At 43.2% G+C, this 23,755-nt stretch overlaps 1 protein-coding gene across 2 annotated transcripts in view; it reads left to right on the plus strand.

Moving 5' to 3' along the window:
* The window catches only part of VPS13A (vacuolar protein sorting 13 homolog A), a 745,426-nt gene extending 724,925 nt beyond the window's left edge, over positions 1-20,501 (plus strand). For both annotated transcript variants that reach the window (XM_029616432.1, XM_029616443.1), the window contains exons 71-72: positions 8,043-8,117; positions 19,426-20,501. In XM_029616432.1, coding sequence (XP_029472292.1) covers positions 8,043-8,117; positions 19,426-19,476 — 126 coding nt within the window. In that variant the 3' untranslated portion in view covers positions 19,477-20,501. The remainder of the gene's footprint in view (positions 1-8,042; positions 8,118-19,425) is intronic.
* The last annotated feature ends 3,254 nt before the right edge of the window (positions 20,502-23,755 follow it).

Here is a 23,755-nt window from a genome sequence, read left to right on the forward strand (position 1 = left end):
ACAATAACTATACTCTTATATCAAACCGCAATCACCGTCTGACGTCTGTCCTCTTCACTTCATGCGGACTCCTGAAGCCAAACCGAAGTGCCTACTCACCATGGCTATCATAAAGAAAATGTTTTTGTTAGGTACTGGTTATCTCTTCCGAGCTTTTCTATCCTTTTGCTTTTCATAAATAATCACAGGGCCATACCAGTGCAAAGTGCTGCTGCAAAAATGGGGATGATTTTCTCTCTACCCTTTCCTTTCACTGGTGCAGGCCTGCCTCATACCCCCCTACCCATCCCCCAAATCTTTCTCTCCTTTTCCCCTCTTATTTCTCTTCCCACCAGTCTCACCGAGTCCATCTCCAACATTCTTTCCCTCAGTTAATCCCCATCATTCTGTCTCCCCCACCAAACACTTCCCGGCCCATCCCCCTGTCTCTCTCTCTCTCCAACCTATCCCCACTAGTCTGTCACTCCCACCAGTCTCTCTCTCACCTGCTATTCTCCTCCTGCCAGTCCATCCTCGCCATTGTCTTTAACAAAACTCTTCCACCAGTCTCTATTCCACCACTCTCTCCCCCAGTCCACTACCACCAGTTTCACCCCAACGCTTTCCCATTAGTCTTTCTCTTCCATCCACTCTCTCCCCAGTTCATCCTAATCATTTTTTTGCCCCAACCATTGTCTCTCATTCCTCTTCCCCCAGCCCAATCCCAGAGTCTCCCACCTCTCTCCAAAGTCTTATGCCACTACTGCTTCCACACTAGTCCCCACCACTCTGCTTCCCAGCTTATCCCCACTGTCTCTCTCTCTCCCCACCAATCTATCCTCACAGCTCATCCTCCATTATCTTTTCCACCACTCTCCCCTCAGCCCATCATTCTCTCCCTTCCCAGCTTATTCCTTCCTACCTAACAAAAACATTTTCTTTATGATAGCCATGGTGAGTAGGCACTTCGGTTTGGCTTCAGGTGTCCGCATGAAGTGAAGAGGACAGACGTCAGACGGTGATTGCGGTTTGATATAAGAGTATAGTTATTGTGGTAGCAGTGTTGGAGGGACAATGTACCTCATTTTTTGAAAGATGGACGATTAAATAGTGAGAAATTTGTCCTTTTTTTTTTTTTTTTTTGGAACATCCAGCCCATCCCCACTAGTTAGTCTTTCTTTTTCTCTCTCCCAGTCCATCCCCACCCCGCTCCCCCCCCCCAGTCCCTTCACCAGTTTGTGGGGTTTTTTTTTTTTTGGGGGGGGGGGGGGTTACTTTTTGCTGGGTGCTGCTGCCCCCTCCACAGCTCTTCTCTCATCTTCCTCTAGGCAGGTGGTGGAGGTTCCCAATCCTAGGGGACAGCCTGAGATCAATCCCATAGCTCTCATTGTTCCTCACCTCTTTCAACAGCAGTGCAGGCTACATGGAGGAGGGGAAGCCATTAGATCACGGGGCAGGCCATTGGGGGGGGGGGGGGCACATCTGCCAAGTTGTGATTGGCCCTTCTTTTCCCTGCTGAGTTCTTAGGTTGCAGCCAGTGGTGGTGCAAGGAAAATTGTCTGTCACAATAGGTCTGCATTGGTTTCCTCTTACTCCAGCTACACATCTCACAGGGTCCTACAGTCTTGGGAGAAGAGGCTGCCAAGATCCACTCCCCCCCCCGCCCCCCCCTTTCCTTTTCTCCAGCTTTGAGTCCCAGGGCCTGGATCTGCCGGCTTTTCCTTCCAGGATGTAGCAGTGCAATAGCCTGCTATCTGCACTTTTTCTTCTCCTCAGTGACTTGCCACTATGTGCACTGCTGCATAGACATAGAGCAGGGCTTCCCAAACCTGACCTGGGAACCTCACAGCCAGTTGGGTTTTCAGGATTTCCACAATGAATATGCATGAAATAAATTTGCATATCATGCAGGCTCACTGTATGCAAATGTATCTTATTTATTCATTGTGGATATCCTGAAAACCTTACTGGCTGTGAGGTCCCCAGGACAGGTTTGGGAAATCCCAATATAGATGGTGCTGAGCCAGAAAGGTTCCAAGTTGGTAACCTGGCACAGAATCACCGCTGTGCAAAGGAATACAAACTTAATATTCAGTGGCAGATTGCAGTTGGCTTCCACAACATTCTGTGCTCCGTTTTATTTTTAAAGAGATGTTTTTCCAAAAGTTTGAAATATTTAGATAATATTTTGCATTGTTCACAGTAAAGATTTTACCAGTTGAAGCATGTATGGTAAGCTGCTGTCATTTTTATGAAAGATGCTAGCTAGATAACCTCACTGTTCAGATTTTTAAAACTTACTTCTTTACCATCTCAGTATACATGTTTCTCACAGGACAAGCAGGATGGTAGTCCTCACATATGGGTGTATCATCAGGATGGAGCCCAATCACGGAACACTTTTGTCAAAGTTTCTAGAACTTTGACTGGCCCCTACTGGGCATGCCCAGCATGGCACTAACCCTGCAGCCAGCAGGGGTCCCTCTTCAGTCTTTTTTCCGCGCAGCAGTTGCCACGCGGTTAAGGAGCTCTGCAAGAATTCCTGACAGGAATTTTCCTCACGGAATTATTAAAAGTTAAATTACCCCACAGGGGTCCATCCATTAACTTTTTTCAGTCTGCGGTACTCCGGTAAGTTTTTACCCGTTTTCCGTCGAGTTTGGCCCTCGCGGCCTACTGGCCGTCGACCGTACCGCGGCTCGATTTTTCTTTGGCCATGGCGTCGGGGTTCCGTCGGTGTCTGGACTGTACTCGTACCATGTCCATTACAGACCCGCATAAAGTCTGTGTAATGTGTCTTGGACAAGAGCACGATATCTTGACCTGCACCAAATGTGCCTTAATGACACCAACAGGTTGCAAGGCCAGAATGGAGAAGATGGGACTTCTCTTCCGTGCTCAAACCCCGACTCCGTCCATTGCATCGACCGTCATCTGAACCGGCACCGTCAACGTTGCGTCAGCATCGATCACTGACCGGTGAGCGCCCGGCGTCGATCACTTCACGACCTTCGACACCCTCTTCTCCCCCTCAGGACCAAGGGGATCGTAAGGAGAAACATCGCCATCGGCACGAAAGTCTCGGACCATCGAGGCATCGAAACCATCGACCTCTCCATCGTCCGAGCCACCGCCGAAGAAACCCTGTCCAGAAAAGGCACCGACCTTTTCGGCGACCGGGTCACCGAGACAATCCTCACCTGACAGGGCGTCGGGAGCCACGACTCTGCCTTTAACGGTGGTCCTTCCGGCTATGCCTCTGCCTCCTTCTGTTCCGGAGCCGGGGTTGCTTGCTCCAGGTCTCTGAGAAGAATTGGACCGGATGGTTCAGGAGGCCATCGACTCCAGGTTCCCCCGGCACCGACATCGGTACCGAGAGTGGAACCGAGCACCGACCCAATTCCAGCATGCATTGGCACCGCTGCTATCGAGGATGGAAGCACTTATTGCCGCTTTTCCACCGGTGGACCCCGGGTCACTGATGGCTCCGGTGCCCTCCCCACTGACTTTATCATCGGGAGGAGAAACACAGTTCCGCATCCCTCCTTCGGGAGTTCTGCCTCAGTCATCGACATTGATACTGATACCTCCATCGGCGCCATCGATGCCTGCGCCAGGGCCTTCATTACTTTCATCGGTGCCTCCGGTTATTCCTTCGATGCCTTCGGAGCCTAAACCGGGACCTTCAGGTATCCAACTACCCCATCCTTCTACAGTTCCTATAGTTACAGGTGCTGATCCTTATGATACCTGGACTGATGATTCTTCACCAGACACAGATGATTTGCCTTCACCACCTTCACCCACTGAAAGTAGAAAGCGTTCTCCTCCAGAGGACCTTTCTTTCATAAATTTTGTGAAGGACATGTCTGAATTGGTTCCTTTCCAGTTACTGACGGAACAGGATGACAGACATCAAATGATGGAGTTACATCAATTCCTGGACGCGCCCAAGAAAATTACCTCCATCCCCATCCATCAAGTTCTTCTTGATCTTCTCAAAAAGAACTGGGAACATCCTGGCTCCATTGCACATGTCCACAGGAAAATGGACTCTACCTATTTGGTACAGTCAGTTCCAGGCTTTCAAAAGCCTCAGTTAGATCACCAGTCTGTGGTGGTTGAATCTGCGCAAAAGAAAGCAAAAGGTCAAAAACTCATATCTCCTTTCCTCCTGGCAAGGAACAGAAGTTTTTGGATAACATTGGTTGCCGAGAATTTCAAGGGTCAATGCTGATACTCCGAATTGCTGTTCCGTCAACTATATATGACCCAATATAATAGGGTCATTTTTAAGCAATTACAAGACTTGACAACCTCCATGCCTCAGTCACTTTCAGAAAACTTCCACACCCTTCTTAATAAGGGTTTGGAGGCAGGCAAACATGAGATCAAATCATGTTACGATATCTTTGATACTGCAACCAGAGTGTCTGCAGCCGCTATTTCAGCAAGACGATGGGCTTGGCTCAAGTCTTCAGACCTTCGTCCGGAAGTGCAAGAACGTTTATCCGACCTCCCCTACATAGGAGACAATCTCTTTGAATAGCAGATTCACAAAACAGTGGCTGAACTGAAGGACTATCATGAGACTCTGACAGCTCTCCCTGATTCCTTCGGATTATCCTTCTAAACAGCCTTTCCGGAAGGACTCTAAAAAGTCTTTTTATAGACCAAAGAAGTCCTACCCGCCAGCAGCCAGATGCCGGTCTGTGAGACCATTCCTCAGATCACAGTCTCGTCAAACCCGAAAGCAAAAGCCACAGACAGTTCCCCAACTGGGCCCTGCTTCTGGTTTTTAACTCTCACATAGAGAGCATCAGCCAGATTCCATTACCAAATGTCTCAGTGGGAGGCCGCTTGTGCCATTTCAACAACATATGGCAATCAATCACCTCGGACCACTGGGTCCTAGCAATAATTGCTCAAGGCTATCATTTCAATTTTCTCTCCATTCCTCCGGATTCCCCACCTCTAATGACGTGGAAAACATCCGACCACTCATTGCTCCTGGAGCAGGAGGCCTCCCTCCTACTCCAGTCCAGAGCAATAGAACCAGTACCATTGCCTCAGCAAGGCCTCGGGTTCTATTCCTGATACTTTCTAATCCCCAAAAGATCGGGAGGCGTCCGTCCAATTTTGGACCTACGAGCCCTCAACAAGTACCTTCAAAGAGAAAAGTTCAAGATGGTAACCTTAGGCTCCCTGCTTCCTCTTCTTCAAAGAGGAGACTGGCTCTGCTCTCTCGACCTCCAGGACGCATACACTCATATTGCGATAACTCCATCTCACCGCAAATTCCTGAGGTTTCTCGTAGGCCCCAAGCACTATCAATACAGAGTGCTTCCATTCGGCCTAGCATCTGCATCACGAGTCTTTACAAAATGCCTTGTCATGGTTGCCGCCTTCCTCAGGACTCAAGGTGTTCACGTCTACCCCTATCTGGACGACTGGTTAATCAGGACTCCGACTCAGCAATACGCTCTTTCATCCCTACATCTCTCCTTAAACACTCTACTTTCACTAGGATTTCTCAACTACGACAAATCCTCCTTAGTCCCATCTCAAACCTTATCGTTCATTGGGGCAGACTTGGACACCTTACAGGCAAAGGCTTTCCTGCCTCAACAACGAGCCCTCACTCTCGTGTCTCTGGCGCATCAGCTGCAGTTTCAATGCTCGACGAATGCTCATCGTTTTCTCATCCTTCTAGGACACATGGCGTCCTCAGTTCAGGTGACATCGATGGCCCACCTGGCCATGAGAATCATGCAGTGGACTCTAAGGTCACAATGGACACAGTCCCTTCAGCCCCTGTCAACCATTGTCTGCGTCACAGACTCACTCCGTCTGTCTCTCGCCTGGTGGATGAATCACATCAATCTTCTACAGGGCTTTCCCTTTCAGGCGCCAAATCCTCAAATATTTCTCACCACCGATGCTTCCAACTTCGGGTGGGGAGCCCATGTGGCCGATCTCCAGACACGGAAGCCTTCCACGAGAAAATCATATTCCTACAAATGGATCAGGTTCATGTCATGGTGCTCTTCTCAGGCCCTTGATCCCTTTACCTGTCCAATCCCGAAGTTTCTAGACTACCTCTGGCACTTGTCAGAGTCAGGTCTTAAAACTTCCTCCATTAGAATGCATGTCAGTGCGGTAGCCGCCTTCCATAAAGGTATCGGGGGTGTCCCTATCTCAGTACAACCCCTTGTAACACACTTTTTGAAGGGCTTGCTTCACCTCAAGCCTCCACTGCGTCCTCCGGCCCCTTCTTGGGACCTTAACCTGGTTTTGTGTTGGCTTATGAAACCACCATTTGAGCCTCTCCAATCCTGTGAACTTCGCTTTCTCACATAGAAAGTGATTTTCCATTTTGCAATCACTTCGGCTCGCAGAGTTAGTGAGTTACAGGCCCTGGTTACCTATCCGCCTTACACTAAACGTCTGCAAGACCGGGCGGTACTTCGCACTCACCCTAAATTCTTACATAAGGTAGTCTCAGAATTTCATCACAATCAATCCATTATACTACCTACCTTCTTTCCCAGGCCCCATTCCAATCCAGGAGAACAGGCTCTGCATACCCTTGATTGCAAACGGGCTCTAGCGTTCTACCTAGACCATACAGCTGCCCACAGGAAGAGCACGCAATTATTTGTGTCTTTCCATCCTAACAAATTGGGGCAGCCTGTGGGTAAGCAGACTCTCTCCTTCTGGCTAGCGGACTGCATATCCTTTTGCTATCAGCAAGCGGGCATTCCGCTCCAAGACCGTGTTAAAGCACACTCTGTGAGGGCCATGGCAACTTCAGTAGCACACCTAGGATCGGTGCCGCTTCCTGACATTTGCAGAGCTGCCACTTGGAGTTCTCGCCATACTTTTACAGCCCACTATTGCTTAGACTAAGCCGGAAGACAAGATTTCATCTTCGGCCAGTCTGTCTTGCGTAATCTATTTACGTCGTGACGTACCAACACCCTTCCGACTGCCTGGTGGGGTTCAGGATGCCCTCTACCAAATTCCGCCCCAGTTGTTGTTCCTGTTGCACACCTTTGGCTACATTTGGTGCATGTTCGGACATCCTCAGCTCGGTACTCACCCATATGTGAGGACTACCATCCTGCTTGTCCTGTGAGAAAGCAAATGTTGCTTACCTGTAACAGGTGTTCTCACAGGACAGCAGGATGTTAGTACTCTCAAAACCCGCCCGCCACCCCGCGGTGTTGGGTTCGTTTTATTATTTTATTTTTCGGCAGTACCTGTAGCTTTTAAATAAGACTGAAGACCCCTGCTGGCTGCAGGGTTAGTGCCATGCTGGGCATTCCCAGTAGGGGCCGGTCAAAGTTCTAGAAACTTTGACAAAAGTATTCCGTGATTGGGCTCCATCCTGTGATGTCACCCATATGTGAGGACTAACATCCTGCTGTCCTGTGAGAACACCTGTTACAGGTAAGCAACATTTGCTTTATTCCATATCTGAACTTTGAAAAGATTAGCTACCAATCTGTAGGCCTTTTTTTGGGGGGGGATGAAGAGGACTACTTTTTACAGTTTGTATACTATTGTTCTTTCTGGGGGAAGAGGAAGGATAGGATTCATATAGTGTGATAATCTCTGGTGCACTAAATTACTTCTGTGAAAACTGATAGTAATGACATTTAAATTATTTTGTTATCACAGATTTTTCTATCAAGAAAAAATGTAATAGTAGCCATATATAATATTTAATCCATCTGTATTCATGCAATTTATATTTATTTCTTAAACTAACTGGTCCAGTTCACTTTTTCATCTTGTTGGATTGTTTAGTGTATACGAGTTTTTGTCTTTTGAATCATTATTGTGAAAAGAGAATAATGCTATAGAAGCAGATATGTCCAAATATAATGATGTACACAATGAATTAGAATAGCCTATTACAATCAATGATTGCTAGTGAAAATTAGTTGATTAAATCAAGAAACCCTGTATTTTTTGTGTGATCAAATCTCTAGCAAACTAATAAATGCACATTTCAAGGAACGTTTCTCCATTAATATTTAAAATTGCGTGTTCTTCAGGAACGAGTGAAGTCTGTGTTCCATGCCAAAGAGTTTGGAAAAATAATCAACTTTAAAACGCCAGAGGATGCTAAGGTACTGTAATTATATTTAAACTGGCTAATAGCATAATATGTCCCTCTTGCTAAAATGACCCAGTTACACATTAGTATGAACGAAGCAAGGTTTGATTATTTTCCATATATCTTTCTCTTATTAATTTTGTTTCATATTGTCCTAACCTTTCAACCAAATAAACTTGGCAGGAAGGAAATTACTACTTACTAGATACGGGGAATAAAAGCATAAATCATAGCTTATTACATCATGAGAAAAAATGTTCTCCTTCAACTGATTTTTTTTTTCTGCAGAATATCTGTGTGGGTGTACTGCACATGCACCATGTGTGCACCAAGAAAAAAACACCGGCAGAGTCCATGCCTTAGCATCAGCTGTTTAGTTATGGTTTGATTTCAATTTGCACAGCGCTTTTTAGCAGAGCTTAAAATGTCAATGTCCTGCTCATATTTGAGATGTAATTATTTATCTTCTCTTAAAGCACTTCCTTTTCTGTCCCTGTCTTCTATTTTTCACAGTGTTCCATGTTTTTTTTTTTCATGGACATCAACGGCAACATTGTATTTTTCTTTTTGTTTTGACCAGGCAGTTTCTTCCTCTTTATGCTTTCAGCTCAGTTGGAAGCAGAGATGGGCTTTGGTACCCTGAGCCTTCATTCACCCGGGGATTTATCCCTCCTATTATATCCCCCCTCTCAACTTAAGTTTAGTCCCATTATTGCAGTCATGCACCAGGGCTCCTTCCAGAACCCTGAAAACCATGGACCCTGAATCAGATCACTGATTGTAACCCTTAAGCAATGACTGACTTCTTCCCCAGCCCCAGCTAATCCAAGAATTAAAAGATTCAACCCAGTGATTAAACCGGAGACCTTCCATGTGGCAGTGCACAGCACTTCCACCTGAGCCACAGGTTGGCCCCCATTTTTCTAATGCAGAAGTTTTAAATTGAAGGCGTGCTGTTGCCAGGAATAAACAAAAATCTCTCTCAAATCTTTCTTTTGAAGCCCAGGAATAACAAAATCAAAAAGCTCATCACTCAGGTTCATCACAGTATTTGCATTTCCTAACTATTGAGCTTTCACTAAAGCTTAGTGTGCAATGCATGAATTCCTAAGTGTGCTTGCTAAGCCATTCTGGAAAGATTTAGCATGTACCTGCACGGAAATGAAGGAAAATCAGTGCAAATGATGCTTTGACAGGTGCATGCTCTCTTCCATGTGCTATATAGCACACATTCGCTAAGGTCTAAACATTCACATCTGCCTCAAGCCAGCTGTTAACTTTTTAATGTGACCGCTAGTCAAAGCTCAGTAAGAGGATGCTTTGGGAGGTTATTAATGGGGTTATTTGAGGAGGATGCGGGAAGTGTAGTGCAGCGACGGGGAGAGATGGAGGAGAAAAAGGGAAGAGAGGCACCAAGACGCGCTTAAAAAAAATGCCACATTTATTTAGAGAAATTGTATTTTCAAACCAAAGGTGTATAGATGACAACTGTTTTTCAACGTTGCTATACACTGTTTTAACCATTGCAAATAAAGTGCCATCCCACAAGTTCTAGTAGAATGCTATGACTGTTCTGAAATATTGCACTGCATGCGTTCTTTGCCCTGTATGGTCTCATATGGTATGAATAGTCTGCAAGAGAGGTGTTGTATTACAAACAAGGCCACAGCAGTTGAGCTGTTAGTACCTCACAGAAGGCACCCAAAGTTGAATGTCCCTCTCCAGCCTTCTGCTGGTCCATAGCTTTCTGAAACAGCTGCTCATGAGGCATGGATGAAGTGGATGCCACAGAAATAGAGAAAAAGTAGCTTCGGAGCATGAGGGCACACATTGGTGGTGTCAGTTATCTGAACTAATTTCCTGGTGTAAGGCAATGGCAATTGTTGCTGTGCTTAGTCTGTCCAAAAACAACTGCAGGCATTCTGAGGCATCAGCTGGTCATTCCTGCCTTAACACTACAGGGTGTTCATAGAGGGCACATTGCTGAATGCTAGTGTCCTCCTGACAAAGGTTTGGAAAATTTCCCTCCTTTGCATTAATGGGATGGATGTGCTGGGGTTGGCCAAAGCATTCTCCTCCTTGGCAGACCTTTGAGGCACATGCTTTTGGTCTGGTTTTTCCTATTCTGGAAGTCTTCTCTTTTTTCACTTCCCCTCCTTGGGATCCAGATACTCTTCCACTTCTTTCCTCAGCATTGACCAGCTGTACCGTGTGCCGGACTTATTTTTATACAGATTTTATGCAAGAAGGCAGAGCCATGAGGAAGAGGACTGTGCCCGGTTTAACTTGTACTTGCTATTTAGCACATAGATGTTGTTAGCATATTGACACGCCAATATTATGGGTTACCAAGAATGCTAATAGTGTTCATGTGCTATGGAGGCTATTTTTTGCAAGTACATACTAAAATTTGGTACATCACCCATTAGGTGATGTTTTACTGATGTACACATTAAAACATTTTAGCACAGGTGATAGGGCATCTGGGGGGGGGGGGAGTTAAGATGGCCGCCGATTGAGAGGTGGGAGAAGGTTGCTCCGTGAATATTTCCTAAATAAAACCATTTACTTGCAAAATTTGAGAAACTAAATGCTGCATACGAAAAGCAAGGCTCAGCTCCGAGAGCCAGCTAACTCCTGGAAATTTGGATGCAAGTCAATCAATTATTCCTACCTTCTTTGCCTCGACACCTACGCCGAGAGAACTGGGAGCGAGTGCCACGAAAGACAGAGACGCTGAGCGTGCGTTTCGGCCCTTAGCAGAGATCATCTAGTTGAGTCCCGGCGCGCCCAAGACTCCGTCCCCACCTCAGCAAAAGGAAGAGAACCATGAGATTGGTGCCAATAAGCTCCCTGGAAAACCTCGAAAGGCCTAGCACCCGGAGGGAGGATGATCCAGGAGGGACTTTCCAGATAGGAACATATTTGCCTACCCCGTCATTGGAAATTCAACGGGACACTATTACTGAAGCCGCAAGAGGTGGTGAGTCTGGTCATTTAACCTCCTTTCTTGTTAAACCTGCGGTCATAACTATGGATGCAATATGGGAAGCTTTGGCTGCTATTGAAGTTGCAGTTATCAACTTATCTAAAACTTGTTTGGATTCGAACAAATGTAGCAATGAAAACGAGAAAAGTATTGAAGTACAGGAAAAGAAAATGCATGAGATGGAGGTAAAAGTTAAAACGATGGAAGGTTATCATCAACATACAATACAATATGAGACAGTGACAAATAAAAAGATAGAAAATATTGAAAACACGCTTAGAAGTACGAATATAAGAGTCCTTAATTTCCCAGTTATTACTCAACTCCCACTGGTAGAATTGTTTAAAAAGTACCTAAGCGTAATATTGAAAATTCCACCGGAGGCGCTCCCTTTAATCACCAAGGCATATTATTTACCACAGAAGAAAAGAGAAGAACATGAAAATTAGGAATCACAAGTCCAATTAAATGCTTCAGAATTATTGGAATTGTCGCATGAGGACACTGTCTCAATGAGGGGTGTACTATTTGTGACATTTGCTTTCTTAACAGAAAAAAAGTCCTAAGATTATTTTTTTGCAACAGATCTGGAGAATATTATGGCCAAAAGGTATGGCTTTTTCCTGACATCACAAGCTTAACGCAGGAAAGAAGGAAGAAATTTATACAAATGAGAACTGAAGCGATGACTGTTCTAAGTTTACCCTTCGCTACCCATGCAAATGTGTAGTTAAGTATTTAGATTCTGTATATGTCTTCTTCGAACCATCACAACTTTGTTTCTTTATAGACTCACACCAAGTAATTGCGACTTAGACAGTATAGAGGGCATTTATTAGGCTTAGTAAATCGGCAGCCTTAAATTTTCTTTTTTCATGTTTGACTTTGAAGTTATTCGCTCCTTAGAGTTCCAATCCACCCTTCATGTATTGCTTAAAATAACAGATTGGTTTAGTGATTATAACTTTTTCCTTTTGAATCTTTTACTTCCTCGTGTTGTATATAACAATGTAAACCATCTTTTTTTGCCAATCACAATAGTTTATTTGTGTAATAAATTAAAATGCAATAAAAATAAAATAAAATAAAAAAAAACATTTTAGCACAGGTTTTAGTAAATATGTCCCTTTATCTTAAATACAAAGTATGTAAATCATTCAGAGTTGAATATGTTATGAGCTATTCCCTTGAATTCACTAATTTTCAAACCTCCGAGAGTCCTATCATGAGAATTTAGTACAAGACGTGGATATTTTCTGTTCCTAGGGGCAATAAAATCTCCTCTCCTTGATTTCAGGTGTTGATAGAGCTCCTAATAAGGGAAATTTCGAAATATGTTTCATCAAGACATAATTGGGTTGGTTAATCAGTTCTGGTTCTGCTTGGGATAGATGCCCAGCTGAAGGACATTTATCCCAATCTCTTCTTGGGAATTTTATTGGACATTCAAAATGAGATCTCTTTAGCAAGAGCATTCAGAGCCCAAGTCTGGCAACATTTTCAAACTTGTTCAAGTATCTTAAAAAGTATCTGCTTTTCTGGAATTAACAGAGACTACTTCTGTGATACAAGGCATCCAAATTCATATTTCTTGGGCCCAGTCTGGCCTGGACACAGTGAAGGAGGTGGTGTGCTTAGGCCCCAGTGGGGAGAGAAGGGTGCTGCTGTTGCTGTTACTGTGACAGTGCCTGTTCATGAATGAGCAATACTGAGAGTATGCCTTGGAGGAGGTGCCCTTCTAACATCAGGCTGGTCTCTGGAGCTGCCTGAGCAGGGTTGGATTATGTCCTTAAATCAACCGGGAAAATTTAATCCTGCTGCCCTTCTCGTCTGCCAAATGTATCCTCCCCCTGACTAGTCTTCCAGCTGCCAAGTTGCTTAATCTTTGGGCCTTTGCTTCTCTGGATTTCCATTCCCATCTTTTACTTTCTGTGCTTCCCGCCTGCCAACCTCTGTGGCCACTCCTGGCTTTCATTATCAGACAGCCCAAGTTTGCATTTCAGGGAGTAGGGAAGGATAGATGGTAGCAAATGTTACAATGCAGGTAACACATTCTCTCTACCCTTTTTTTCAGTCCTTTATCCCCCCGTCTCTTGCCCCCTCCCAGCCTTAGTCTGCTGTCCCTCCATCCTATCTTTCTCCCAGCCTACTCTGTCACCCCATCTCTTGCCCCTTCCCAATCTGCTCTTGCCCCTTTCCAGCCCATCTCTCTTGTCTCATGATTTCACCATCTCCCAACCTTCTGTACACCCACCCTCTCTTGACCCCTCATCATCTGCTCTCCCCCTCCTTTCCCCCAGTATGTATAAGATGCTGATTGAGAACCAGGAGCTCTGTATTCCCCATCACCTTAGCAGTATCAGGAAAGGAAACAGCAGGACTGATCAGTACAGGAGAGAAAATGTGTAGAAGGGAGCAGCAATCTGAACTTTTGGCTTTGTTTCCTTTTGTGAGCAGCCTGTATTCGGAGCCCTACCCCTCTCGCCACCAGATTCGTGCTACAGGATGTTCTGTGGGTAGGGAAGAGGGACAGTGACAATATAGTGACACACTCTCTAAGTATTCTATCCCAGCTTTGGCACCATAAATCACAAGAATAGAAAGTGGGCTTGGAATACTAAACCAAACTGTCCCATCCACAGGTAAATTTACCAGTATCCCAGTGTAAATGCTCAACCCTGTGCCCGGGAAATGTTACTCAATGGAAGTTGTAAAAAAGAAAATGCTACTCAATGGAAGTTGTAAAAAAGAAAAAGCAAAGTCAAGGCAGTACTTTGCTCTCCATAGTACCATGAAATTATGGTAATGAGAAATTTTCCTGTTCTTGGAGACCACATTCTCGTGGAAAGCAGACTAGTGGTTTTTGGTCCCTTCAAGAGAAAAAGTTACAGATCAGCTTGCTAGGGTACAGGGCAATTTGCTTGTTTTTTTGCCAAATGGGTTTAGTTAACGACAGTCAACATTGTTCACATAGAATACAGTAACGGAGTGACTTATGTCCAAACTTCTGTAAAGGAAGCAATGAGTTAATAGATATGTCTCTAAGGTTAATAATTACTTGGCAGGGACAGAATTGTGGTTGCTATGTTAGTCACTTGGATATATAGAATTAAGGATCAACAAACAAGTTATGGTGATGGAGATATAAGGCTAGAGAATATTCTAGTAGATCACCTTAGTCAAGTTATTGTTATGGTTATGAGGTGTTGGAGTGGATTCTTGGATATGGCGGTGATGGCCACTCCCACGGGGAGGAGCCCCGTGAGGAACTGCAATACTAGGCTAGACTCTATACACGCAGAGAAGTTGTATTTATTGTACATCTCGATGGTACTGCCCGGGGAACAGGCAGCAGTGAAGGTAACCCAGCAGAAGTAGTCCAGGGGTCCTCAGCAGAGGAAACCAGTCTCACACTCGAGTAGGCGATAGGCAGCGAAGCATAGCAGGGACAGGTCCCGGATGTAGACCCAGAGCGCTGAAGGTGAGACAGACTGAAAGAGTTAGTACTCACTGAAGCAGAAGCTGTATAGTTGAAGGTCATGGCAGGCAGACGTTGTTCAGTGGCAGGCACCAGATTAGGGAGAGCAGGCCCTCGAGGAGCGAGTACCCGGTATCCCAAGATAGGTACCTGAAATAGAGCAGAAGGGCCCCCGAGGAGCGGGTACCCAGGTTAGTGAAGAAATACCCCGAAGGGCAGAGAGCTTCCTGCAGCAGAGCAGCTTAGACTGGAGGTAATCCAATCCTTGCTAACTCAATTTGTTAGCAAACAAAGGGCAGGCTAAATACCAGGATGTGATGACGTCACTCGGAGGGGACGCCCCCGAGGTTTCTGCCATGACGTGGATGTAGACATGGGTGGCGTGCGCGCGTGCACCCTAGGAGGCCCTCAGGAAAATCATGGCGAACACCGTTGCTGATCCGGGGACACTGGAAAGAGCGGCATGAAGACGCGGCAGCAGCCCAAGGCTTGAGGAGAAAGGTGAGGCACAGAGGTCGAAGCCATCTGAGACCGGTCGCAACAGTTATAGAGCGATTTCAACATGCAAGTGGTTACTAATATTTTTCACAGGTTTATCCTTTACAGAGAGCAGATTTCTAGTGTTCCTCCTTCAACTTAAAAAAACAGTAAGGCAGGCGATCTAACAAAGCCGTGAGGAAACAACAAAGAAGTAGATGCCCAAATAAGTCTTTGCCAAATCTTTAATAGGTGGAGACGTATAATGCTAGTTAAAAATGCCTGACTCAGGCCGAGTTTCGCCACATTCCAGTGGCTGCCTCAGGGGCTACAAATAAACATATATATAAATACAATAAATCATAAATACATAAAAAATCATTAAATAATTAGAATAATTAAATAATTAAAACAGACCAATTGCTTTAAATAAAATTAAATGAAAAACAAACAGCATTAAGAATTACACAATGTTGGGTTCCATATTAGGTGCTACAACCCAAGAAAGAGATCTAGGTGTCATAGTGGATAACACATTGAAATCGTCGGTACAGTGTGCTGCGGCAGTCAAAAAAGCAAACAGAGTGTTGGGAATTATTAGAAAGGGAATGGTGAATAAAACGGAAAATGTCATAATGCCTCTGTATCGCTCCATGGTGAGACCGCACCTTGAATACTGTGTACAATTCTGGTCGCCGCATCTCAAAAAAGATATAATTGCGATGGAGAAGGTACAGAGAAGGGCTACCAAAATGATAAGGGGAATGGAACAACTCCCCTATGAGGAAAGACTAAAGAGGTTAGGACTTTTCAGTTTGGAGAAGAGACGACTGAGGGGGGATATGATAGAGGTGTTTAAAATCATGAGAGGTCTAGAACGGGTAGATGTGAATCGGTTATTTACTCTTTCGGATAGTAGAAAGACTAGGGGGCACTCCATGAAGTTAGCATGGGGCACATTTAAAACTAATCGGAGAAAGTTCTTTTTTACTCAATGCACAATTAAACTCTGGAATTTGTTGCCAGAGGATGTGGTTAGTGCAGTTAGTATAGCTGTGTTTAAAAAAGGATTGGATAAGTTCTTGGAGGAGAAGTCCATTACCTGCTATTAAGTTCACTTAGAGAATAGCCACTGCCATTAGCAATGGTTACATGGAATAGACTTAGTTTTTGGGTACTTGCCAGGTTCTTATGGCCTGGATTGGCCACTGTTGGAAACAGGATGCTGGGCTTGATGGACCCTTGGTCTGACCCAGTATGGCATTTTCTTATGTTCTTAAGAACCTCACATAAAATTATACCAATAAAACAAATTTAAAAAACATTCATAAAACATATATAAAAAAACGTAACACATATACTGTAGAAAGGATGAATAGCATGTGAGCAACATCAATCTAAGATCATAAATATTCATGAAACCTATATATATTATCAATAAGACAAATTTAATACCTTAAATTTGAACACACTGAGAAAATTGCAATGAATTCAAAAAGCCATCCGCAGTATGGACATATCATAACACTAAATTTAATGTATTGAAAAGGGAAAAAACCTAACTTGAAATGTGAATGTGACACACCTTAAATGAAGTAAGTTGTGCTTAAGCATCTATCGGTTCCATTCTCTAATGGTGCCGCATACTGAAAGGGATTCAAGAAAAAGTAAATAATAATGTGTTTCTAACATAATTGATTATACCGAATATTGAACTAACTATAAGAATATATTGTCAAAACTGGATATTTAAAAAAGTGTGCATGTCAACTGCTGACACTAAGTTCTGTGAAAAAAAACGATCTGCCAAAATGAAAACACGAAAAAAGTGAATTGTGTGCTAACAACGGGAGCACAGTGTGCCATCAAACAAATTAAAACTACTTCTGATGGAACTGAATCGAATTGCTCAAAAATGAAGGTCTGAGTCCCTGCTTTACAAGTATGGGTCATGATTAATAAAGGACAAATGTCCTACATCGGTAACTGGTTGTGATAAAAATCTATTTAAATGCAACTGAGAAAAAAACATAGTACAATTAAATACGGAACCACTGAAGAACACAGCGTCCGTACTGCATAACATAAATGCTATAATGAAGTGTTGTGCATATGTCTGATAGGCAATCTAAAGACGAAATAATTCATAAGAAAAATAAACCAACTAGGATATGAAGAACACAGCCTCCAGACTGTGAAGTATTGTGATTGCATTAAACTAAAATGCCGGAGAAAATATGAATTAAAAAGACGCAGCTGACACAGCATGACTTACAATGAAAAAACTTCAAAACGGGGCAATGCTAATACTTCTGATGAAATGTAGAAATGCAGAAAGCTAACAAACAAAATGATGTGAATAGTGTTAACCGTTTTCCTGCAGATCAACACGGGTCGTCTCCCCTCTTATCAGTGCAAAGAGACAGAACGGTGTAAACTCAACATTTAAAATGCACTTATAAAGGGATAAATCGAGTCAAGCAGTCATTAAAGCATATTTTATATTCCCTCCTGAGTAGTGTTGAAGTGAGGGAGCACTGCCGCCTCCTCTTCCAAAGATGATGCAATATTTAATATTCTAAAAAAATGGACAATTTCATAATTAAGTCTTTTGGTGACTGCCCCCATACATTATTCCAGTTTACCCCCATCCCCATAACAAATTCTCTGAATTGAACACTGCTCCTGAATCTGGCAGACTACAGAGATCACCTGACACCATAAATTTTATCAAACCAAATGATAGATCAAAATAATTTCCAAATATTTCTTATTGTTATAATTTTGTAGTATTGCTTCTTAAAGTCAATTTTGAGCTCATATAAACAGGTTTAAGCCAATTGTATTTCTTATGGACTTGAGGCTACTTTTATATGATTTTCAAAGTATTTTTTCTCTTTTCTTGTCTCCTATTCCATACTAATCATGTTTTATTGTATCTTTCTCTATTGTAAAGGCTTTATTAAAAGCATTAAAATGAATAACATAATTTTACTTGCACAGCAGTTGCCCTATGTTGCTAGTGTTTCCTCTTAGCACTTTCTTGCAAACCTGGTGGATAGGTTTGGGAACCTCTGCTGTGAAGTGAACAAATAGAAAAAATGTGAAAATTTCTTAATGTCTTCTGGTTCCCATTGCTCTGCATATCTCAGCATGAAAAGTAGAACAATAATAAGAAAGCCATATTGAAAACTTTCACAAAAGGCAAATAACCAAAGGTAAATATTTTACTTTTTCAGCTCCTCCTTCAGCTATATACCATCCCTCAGACAGGTGGTATTATAATAATAAGAAGAAATAGTTTCTTTCGAGGAACGTTTGCATTCATATGTGTAATACACTTTCAAGCCTAATACCATACCAACCATGGTATCTGTTAAATTGTAATTATTGATACTGCTGAGAAACCCATTTTCTAAAGTCCATAATAGAGAGATGATCGTTCTCTTGGAATCACTTTGCTTTTTCTCAGCATTATCCTTAAATGTACTCAGATACATATTAATTTGTGTTTGATAGCAAGAAGTATTATGCTTTTTGATGAGACAGAAACACAAAGCCATTCACAACCAAAACATGCACTGGTTCCCTGAATATCTCCACCTCCACAACACAACCAGACCAACTAGAAAACAGCACCAAGCCAAACTCCTGACACCCTCCCCTAAATTCATCAAACATGCCACGATCAGAGAAAGATCATTCCTCATAGCAGGCACTTCCCACTGGAACAAAATGCCACCCCACCTACGCCAGGAACCTTGCCATAAAAAAATTCAAACAGAATCTGAAAACCTGGCTCTTCAAATTAGCATACCCCGACTAACCAACCACGCCCAAAGATACATACCCAACCCTCTTACACCTTCCGACTGACACACCTCTATCAAACTTAACGACCCCCCCTCATCCCCGCCCCTCCTACATCCCTGTTCCCTTCCTTCCGCCCTCCCCTCATCCTCCTCCCCTCTCGCCAGCCCCATCTTCCTGCTACCTTTCCACTACCGCCCATATACCCTGTTACTACCTCTCCATTCCTTCTACCTCTCCATCACCACCCACATACCCTATTATCTTGTGAATAGTTAATGAACCTATTCCCTTTTACTCTCCTCAAGAGTTTATCATGTAACCACCTGATAAACCACCTGTCTCAAGTTGAGTTAGTTGTCATAATGTTTATATATTTTAATGTATTGTAAAGCTAAATAATGTTATATGTTTATCTATCCTAAATTATTGTAAAGCCTATTGCTACGTTACGTTACATTGTGAACCGGGGTGATGTTTTTAACGTGCCCCGGTATATAAAAGACTGTTAAATAAATAAATAATAAATAAGTAACTTTGAAAAATCCTTTTCTTTTCCTCCCACAGTGGATGCTTTCCAAACTAGATGAAGTGAGAGACATTCAGCCAAAGTTGTAGCTGTCAGCGGCAGTTTCCTGAATGGAGAAGATGCTGGATGTACAGTTTGGGAGTTGCCTTTGATGCCTGTGTTGTAATAAGTTTTAATTACTGAAACAATATTTAAGAATCCTTAGGAAATAAGCAGTAGATTTTAATAAATCCTAATTGATCTATTAGTCGGTGCCATCTGAGAATAGTGCAGTGGTTTGAAATAGCCGGATTGCAGGATTTTTTTTTTTTTTTTACTTACTGTATGACCTCAAATAAGCAGTTAACATTAAAAAAAAAAGCTTTCCTTGTGGCTTGTAATTACTGAACATTATTACTACAATATATATATTATTTAACCATTTTCACATAATGCATTGCACATGTATTTAAAATTTCAGTCAAACTAATTATAGGTTTTATAAAACAAATTTCAGTATGAACTATCTACTAACTTATCAAGAATGTAGCTTGTATTGATCTAAAATGTAAAATGAATTTTCATTCAGATCTGGATATTTTTTAGGATATGTGCTTAAATTTACTTCATTGATTCAACCAACAATGCCTTTATAGATTGTAATAAAGAAGGAAAACTTGTATGGTCTGAAAAAAAAAATCTTAATCTATTTGACCATCAGCCAACTGACCAATGATAACCTTCCTATAGTCATCCAGGACCTACACAACATTGCAGTTACATGCATTTGATATAAAATTATATCTAATATTCTTCTCTTTACTGCTATTGCTACTAATCATTTTTCTACTGAACTCCCTAAGTAGCACAAGACCCTTAAGCTACCTCTGGTCTTTTCCCCATTTCAGCCCTGTCAGCCCACTTTCTGTAATGCGTACACATTCACCAGTAGTTTAACACACATACACCAAGTCCAAAATGTAGGATGTGAGATTATTTTTTCACACTCTATAGTGGCATTTAATGGTACATGTATCAAAACACGATGCTTCCAGCTGCTAATTAATCTGGAGTTATTTTCCTGACTGTTTCATGTAACTTGGCTGTCCAAAATACAGTATATACCGTAAATATATTTGTATTAATGTGAGTTTATTCATTTATCATATTGTTGATTTTTATTTTTTTATGTTGCACTATGTATACAGCACTATAAAAGGTAAACATAACTAGGTTAAAATAATGAATAGCTAGTACAGCTCATTCAGTTACAATAAATTAGGGATTTTCTTGCCTCAAAGACTTTTCAGTCTAAACAAGGAAAAAGGGAGACACATATGAGCTATGAGATTGGGAGTGGTATGATACCAAAAAAAGGTGGAACCAAAAGATCAGAGGAGACAGGAATAGCATCTCAATAAGTATATAAGGTAAGGAGAGTCAAAAGATTCTTATTCTTTTAGCTAAAGATAATGTTACTTTTTTTTAAAGCAGTGTTTTCAAAGCTGCAGACAGGTCTGGTCATTAGAGCCAGCCCAATTAAAACTCATCAGATGTATTTGCACACATATATTTTAAAAACAAGGCAGATTTCCAGTCAGGCCAGTCCAGACGAATGGGTTATGCCATCGGCCCGGCATATGGGGACAGAGATTAACAGGTTCGCCAATGTCACCCCTTATATGCATCCATGCTGACCTCAGCCTGCCTGACTCCAACAGATGGTAGGCAATCATCCCATGCTGTAGATTATGGCCTGATTAGACTGGATAAGAGAGAATTTTTTTTTTTTTGAGGGCATCTCCTGCAGCAAAAAGCCATCCTTCCCTTCCTTGGTTGAATATAACCCTGGGAAGATTTTGTTCTCATAAGCAGTGCCTCAGGTGAAAGCGTGGTCTCCCTCTTTCGGTTACGCAGGGCCTGAGCCAGGGGCTTTGTTTCTTTTCTTCTTAAAACTGATCTTGGAGCTTGACCCCTCCTCTCCTCTCCTCTCCCCTCTTTTGGGTCTCATTAAAAAAAAAAAAAAAAATTGGAGACCTCTTTGGCTTGGCCAGTGTGCATAAAGTTTGTTTAAAAAAAAAGAAAAAGAAAGGCACAAGGAACACAGAACAGAGCAGTCAGCCAGGCTGCAGGGACCGAATGGAGTGTGAGTGAGTTCTGTCTTATCTGCAGCAGTGAAAGCCAGAGAAGATAAGGAGCTGATGGCTGCCCTGCAGGACAAAGGCCCCCCTCTGCAGCAGCTGTGGGAGTCGAAGGCAGCACTTCAGGAGAGCCACGAAACTATGCCACATTTGTCAGGAGGAGAAAGGGATGCAACAGAATGGTGATTTTGAAGTGCACGCGATAACACCCCATCTCTTCCAATAACTACCGCATCGCGGCAGTAAGATTTGAATTAGGGAAAGGGGCAGAGTTAGGGTGGGGTTTGAGTGGGAAAAATAATTTTTAGACATTATCACCAGCAGCAGTGCTGGAAATAACGCCACCTTTTACTGTGGCGCTATGGGGGGTGATGTGCGCTGTGCTGCAACTGCAGTGGGAGAAAATGCACTGCTGTGATGCGGCCGGGTGCACACTATCCCCCCCCCCCCCCCCCGCTCCCTTTTTTTTTTCATGAATCATCATTCCACCGTAATCGCAGAATAATGAATCCCCCAGTTGATTTGGTATATACATCAGCAATGAATTTGACTTTGTAGTGGTTAAAAGAATACTATGGTTTTGAAAACTGATCAGCCAATTCTATTTCTAAAACCAATTTGGCAAGGCTTCCCTTTATTAATTTCACATACTTTTAGTCAATGAATTCCACTATATTATATCCAATGCAGATTACATACAATAAAACATACATTCCATCAAATACATAAAATACATTATCAAAGCATAGATATAATCAAATTAAAACATAAACAGTTTTGGGGAACTTAAGGTTCTGAGGCTTTTGGAAGATAGGCGTTGGTGGCCCAAACCCATAATCATTTTTGAAACACCAGGAATTTGACAGGAGCAGCCTCCTAGTATAGAAAGGTCTTGGCTGTTTGGCAGATTCCAGTTCTTTCATTCAGAGAAGAGAGGTAAAAAGGATGGATTTTTGGGATCAGGGGGTTCCACCTGAAATCCCCAATGAGTTTTTTTGGGACCCAATCTCCAATTCAGGAGATAGGCAGCCGCCTACCATAGTTTTATCATGATTGGATCCAAATTATGTCAGATCATTGGGTCTTGGAGATATTTCAAGAAGGTTATGCCCTGGAGTTTTGCCATCCTTTTTCAGATGCCTTTATGGTTTCCCCTTATCACTCCACCAGAAAGGCGGCGGAAAGGACAGCTCTCCATCGTCTTAGTGTAAGGATTCTGGCTGCTAGGCGGTCCCCCACTAGGAGAGAGGTCGTCACTGAGCCTTGCCCTCTCCTGTTCTAACCACCTACTTGATGGCTCCATGATGCACCAATGCCAGCCCTATTTAACCCTACCTCTCCCACAACTCTGTGCATCATCCTTTTCACTTCAGCTCCTTTCTTTGACCCGCCTTGCCTTTTGGCCTTCTTGCCTTGCCTAGCCTTCTTGCCTTGTCTCTTGGCCTTTGGGCCTTCTAGTCTTGCCCTGCCTTGTCTTGCAGCCTGGTTAGGTCCCTTGTATGTCACCTCACTTACATGTGCCTTGTTTGCCTTTAGTCTTTGCCTGTGCCTGTGTACACTTTGCTCTGTTTTGGTGTCCCTTTCCTGTCTGGCCCTCTCAGCAGCTGTCCTATTCCATGAGGTCTCCTGTGGCGCTCCTAGTGGCCTAGCTGTCTTGTGTGCCCTTCACCACTGGTTTACCCTGTTCCCACTCATATGGTTTTACTCTTTTCCTGCATGGGTTTTCTACCCTATTCCTGTCTTTACCTCTACCTTGCCTTACCTCCCAGTCAGGCTCCCTCGTGCGAATCTCCTGCTGCTGACCCAGACTGATCTCCTGCCTTGATGTTACTGATCTCTGCCTACCCTAACCTGCGCTTAGTATATGACCTTGCCTAACCGCTGCAAGCCTACCTGCTATGTACCATGTCAAGAAAGTCCTGCCGGCCACCAGAACCTTTCGCTCAACCCAAGGGGAAGGTGGCTGGCCAGCCGGAAGACCTTGCCCTGCTTTGTGTACTGCTCCTCCTGCAGGTGAAATCCTCGGACCTAGCCAGCCAATCCGTGACACCTAGACTTAAAAGTGGTAGTGCCAGTTCCGAGGTTACAGTGGGATCAGGGATGGTACTCAATTTATTTTGTGGCTTCCAAAAAGAAGGGCTCCTTCCAGCCAATTCTGGACTGGAAACATGTCAAATTCCTGAGAATGTTAGTGAGGCAGGAAGAATTTCTAACCACCTTGGATCTTACGGAGGCTTATCTGCATATT

This window comes from Rhinatrema bivittatum, chromosome 1, assembly GCF_901001135.1.
Source record: "Rhinatrema bivittatum chromosome 1, aRhiBiv1.1, whole genome shotgun sequence".
Lineage (NCBI taxonomy): Eukaryota > Metazoa > Chordata > Amphibia > Gymnophiona > Rhinatrematidae > Rhinatrema > Rhinatrema bivittatum.